The following is a 4,438-nucleotide window of genomic DNA, read 5'->3' as shown; positions in this document are numbered from 1 at the left end:
TATTTTCTAAAACAAATATGTGGAAAAGAGCTGTTTGGCAAGAAGATTTGCAAGAAGAAGAAGGTGTAATTCCTTCTAATTGGATAGAAAATAAAACAGTTTATTGGCCTCCAGGTACTAAAGCCTTGAACGCAATGAAAGCTCGCCAAAATCCTGAGAAGAATTGGCTGAAGTTTCCATTAATAAAAGTTAAATTCTCTTCAGGTATTACATTATTAAATAATATTAAGTTATTATATTTTAAATAATAGGCTTAGAAGAAGAGCTGTTATAACTATTTTATTTCCACAGAAAGCAAACAGGATTGTGAAAATTTTGAGTTTACAACCACAGAAGAAAAAAGTGACAATTAGGATTTTGATTTTCTTCGAAAAAGAAAATATAAACAAAGAGATTTTCCTGATTATTTTCCACGTAGGCATTGGTTTATATGCTGGAATTTTATAAATTTCAGTTTTTATACCTGAAAATAAAAATACCTGATTTATCATAATTTATACTATAAAATAGTAATTGTATTTACAGGTTCCATTATTAAAGACTTGAATGAAGTGTCAATGCACCTGACCTCCAGTAGTTCATCGATTAAATCTAGAGGTAAATGTATATATATCTCTATATATATATATACATACATACATACATACATACATACATACATACATACATACATACATACATACATACATACATACATACATACATACATACAAACATACATACATACATACATACATACATACATACATACATACATACATACATACATACATACATACATACATGCATACATACATGCATACATACATACACATGCATGCATACATACATACATACATACATACATACATACATACATACATACATACATACATACATACATACATACATACATACATACATACATACATACATACATGCACATGCATACATACGTACATACATACATACAGACATACATACATACATACATACATACATACATACATACATACATACATACATACATAAATACATACATACATACATACATACATACATACATACATACATACATACATACATACATACATACATACATGCATACATACATGCATACATACATACACATGCATACATACATACATACATACATACATACATACATACATACATACATACATACATACATACATGCATACATACATGCATACATACATACATACATACATACATACATACATACATACATACATACATACATACATACATACATACATACATACATACATACATACATACATACATACATACATACATACATACATACATATATATGTTAATGGTTTGCGTAACTTAATTTTACTTTCAATTTATAATTTTAGAGCCAAAACTTGACATGTATGGAAAGAACCTAAACTCACCTTGCCAAAAGTTTTTCCAAGAAGACATCAGTTCTTTATTTGCTCAAGATATAGGTTATTGTCTCATGAAATTTATTTAAATAATTTAAAATAAGATTGCATTATTTAAAAAAAAAAAAAGATACAATTATAAATATAAAATCTTCTATATATATAAAGGGCAATATGTGTGTGTGTGTTTGTTTCTCTATAGAAATCCAAACCGCCGGACCGATCTCGATGAAATTTGGCATTGGGGTAGTCCTCGAGGGGGAGAAGGTTCTTAGCTGGGTTTTGACCCTGTACCCCGACCCCCGGGGTGAAGGGGGCTAAAAATTGAGCCCCCCTGACCCCGGGGTCAGGGGGGCCGATTTCTTGGGCCCATTTTTGGGCCGATTTTTGTGTACAGATATCAGGTAAGCCAGTTTAAATATTGGCCCGGGCAACGCCGGGTAACTCCAGCTATATATTTAAAGGGCCATGGGGGTTTGTGTGTGTGTTTGTTTGTTCTCTATAGAAATCCTAACCGCCGGACCGATCTCGATGAAATTTGGCATGGGGGTAGTCCTCGAGGAGGAGAAGGTTCTTAGCTGGGTTTTGACCCTGTACCCCGACCCCCGGGGTCAAGGGGGCTAAAAAATGAGCCCCCCTGACCCGGGGTCAGGGGGGCCAATTTTCGGGCCCATTGTTGGGCCCATTTTTGTGTTCCGATCTCGAGTACGCGTGTTTAATTATTGGCCCGGGCAACGCCGGGTAACTCCAGCTATATATATAAAGGGCAATGTGTGTTTGTGTGTGTGTTTGTTTGTTCTCTATAGAAACCCTAACCGCCGGACCGATCTTCGATGAAATTTGGCATGGGGGTAGTCCTCGAGGAGGAGAAGGTTCTTAGCTGGGTTTTAGCCCGTACCCCGACCCCCGGGGTCAGGGGGCCTAAAAATTGAGCCCCCCTAACCCCGGGGTCAGGGGGGACCATTTTTTGGGCTGAATTATTTGGGCCCATTTTTGTGTACAGATATCAGGTAAGCCAGTTTAAATTGGCCCGGGCAACGCCGGGTAACTCATGCTAGTGTAATATACAACTGATTGTGATACAAAGTGTTGACAAAGGGCTTTTTTAATTATGTGTTTTAAGTTCAATTTGTATAAAGAAATACTTAAAAACAATTTAGCACATGATGAAGTAAAGAAAAGTGGAAATAAACTAAAGAAATTAGATAACGTTGATAAGTTTCCAATGTCTGATAGCAGTATGATATTTTATATTTTTTTAAAATAAATTTGTAAATGTAAAAGTAAATTTTATATAAGATTTTAAAGTTTTAAAAACTGAGGAATTTCCTTATTATGCAAGTTATTTTGTAAAACTTAATAAAATTTGTAGAGTTTCAAAAGAGAGTGTTGTATCTACTTACTGATATAGAGAAGTGAGTTGCAAAATCCAAACAGAGTGACTGAGTCTGCTTCTAACAGTGAATTTATAAGCCAAATAAAGTTTATTTCAACAGATATGGAGTTAACTGAAGCGGATAAAGCATTAAATGATGAAAAAGTGCGCTCATTGTGGGTGAGTGTAATAAGTATTATATTAATAGTTATTTAGTTTTTGAACATTGCCCTTTAGTTAAAAAAACATTATTAAGATCGACAACGGTCCTTGAAAACAATAAAAAATTTTGCAATTATATAGAAAATAAACTGTCCTGAAAAATTCTTAAAATTTTGAATTTGTTCTAGAAAAATCCTGGTTCACTTTATTAAAATTTGTCTTAGAGATCTGTAATAGTTCAATGTTTTTATATCTTACTTGACCCAAACCATAATGTTGGATTTACTTTATGTTTTTTGTAGGTAAATCAGCTACAATTAATTGGTGGAACATCTTTAAAAGATAGAATACACAAAATTATGCTGAGGTAATTAACTGATAGCTCTTATATCATTCATAATTACTTTTTCAAAAAATATTTGTTTATTAATTTTAGAAAAAGTTATTTCATAATGAATTCAATTTAAATTTTTGAAAAATTATTATTCATTTATAATCATTTCGCATTTATATTATCTTTTAAAAATTTAGAATATTTTCAAACAATTTTATGACCTCCAGGAATATGAAAGGCAAAGGTTGAAAAATATGTTTTAAGAATACTAATTTATATTGTGTTGTTAAAGGCATATCTTTATAAGTTATGTGAAACTTTTCCATTCATTATATTATTTCAAATCTTTCTTTTTTGATTTTTACTTTATATTTTCCTTTTTCTTTTTACAGCTTCTGCTATTAAATACGATGGAGCGACAGAAACTTTGATTAATGGAATATTGTCTGACTTCCTAAAATACGCTCCATTTTCGAAGAGGTGGCGGTAAAGAGAAGAAAATTGTGTAGATTTAATTCAAATATATGTAAATATGTGTAATATTTAAAAATATATATCATAAACAAATATTATCTCTTTCTTTACTAATATATGTCTAACTAAACTTAACTAAAAATAGTCTAACTACAGACTATGAGTAGATTTAATATACATTCAGTTCTTGGACATGTATAATAAGTTTCAATGGTGATCAAAGTTTTTATGAACGGTTTTTGATAAGGATAAACGTTATAATAACATTAAATTTACGTTGAAACAACATATATAAGCAAAATATATTATTATATTTTGTCACCGTCGGATCAATTGAAGGTTGATTTAACATTTCGATCTACGTTGATAAATCAACGTTGAAAAAAACTTTCATTCTAAACGTTGTTTCAACGTAAATTCAACGTTCTTATAACGTTTTTTGCGTCGAATCAACGTAAATATAACGTTTGAACCTAACGTTGATTTAACGTTGATAAATCAACGATGAAAAAAACTTTCATTCTAAACGTTAAACAACGTAAATTCAACGTTAGGTTTCAACCTAAGTTCAACGTTATTTCAACGTTATTTGCCGGCTGGGGAGAATAAAATTATAAACATTGGCATAAGTGCAAGTCGGCATAAACGCGAACTGGCATAAGTGCGCCATAAAAATTTGTTAACATTGGCATAAGTGCG

At 31.6% G+C, this 4,438-nt stretch overlaps 1 protein-coding gene across 2 annotated transcripts in view; it reads left to right on the top strand.

The window, feature by feature from the left end:
• LOC136084332 (uncharacterized) overlaps positions 1 to 3,544 on the top strand; it is a 4,011-nt gene extending 467 nt beyond the window's left edge. Inside the window, exons 2-7 of one of the 2 annotated variants that reach the window (XM_065804373.1) lie at positions 1 to 204; positions 526 to 597; positions 1,365 to 1,457; positions 2,555 to 2,949; positions 3,234 to 3,298; positions 3,463 to 3,544. The exon at positions 1 to 204 is cut by the window's left edge and continues 9 nt beyond it. In XM_065804373.1, coding sequence (XP_065660445.1) covers positions 18 to 204; positions 526 to 597; positions 1,365 to 1,457; positions 2,555 to 2,661 — 459 coding nt within the window. In that variant the 5' untranslated portion in view covers positions 1 to 17 and the 3' untranslated portion in view covers positions 2,662 to 2,949; positions 3,234 to 3,298; positions 3,463 to 3,544. The remainder of the gene's footprint in view (positions 205 to 525; positions 598 to 1,364; positions 1,458 to 2,554; positions 2,950 to 3,233; positions 3,299 to 3,462) is intronic. The other variant, XM_065804374.1, reaches the window with a different exon arrangement.
• Positions 3,545 to 4,438: the final 894 nt, after the last annotated feature.

Source organism: Hydra vulgaris, chromosome 08 (genome assembly GCF_038396675.1).
Source record: "Hydra vulgaris chromosome 08, alternate assembly HydraT2T_AEP".
Taxonomy (NCBI): domain Eukaryota; kingdom Metazoa; phylum Cnidaria; class Hydrozoa; order Anthoathecata; family Hydridae; genus Hydra; species Hydra vulgaris.
The sequence above is the reverse complement of the archived record's forward strand: the minus strand, read 5'-3'. Positions and strand labels throughout refer to the sequence as shown.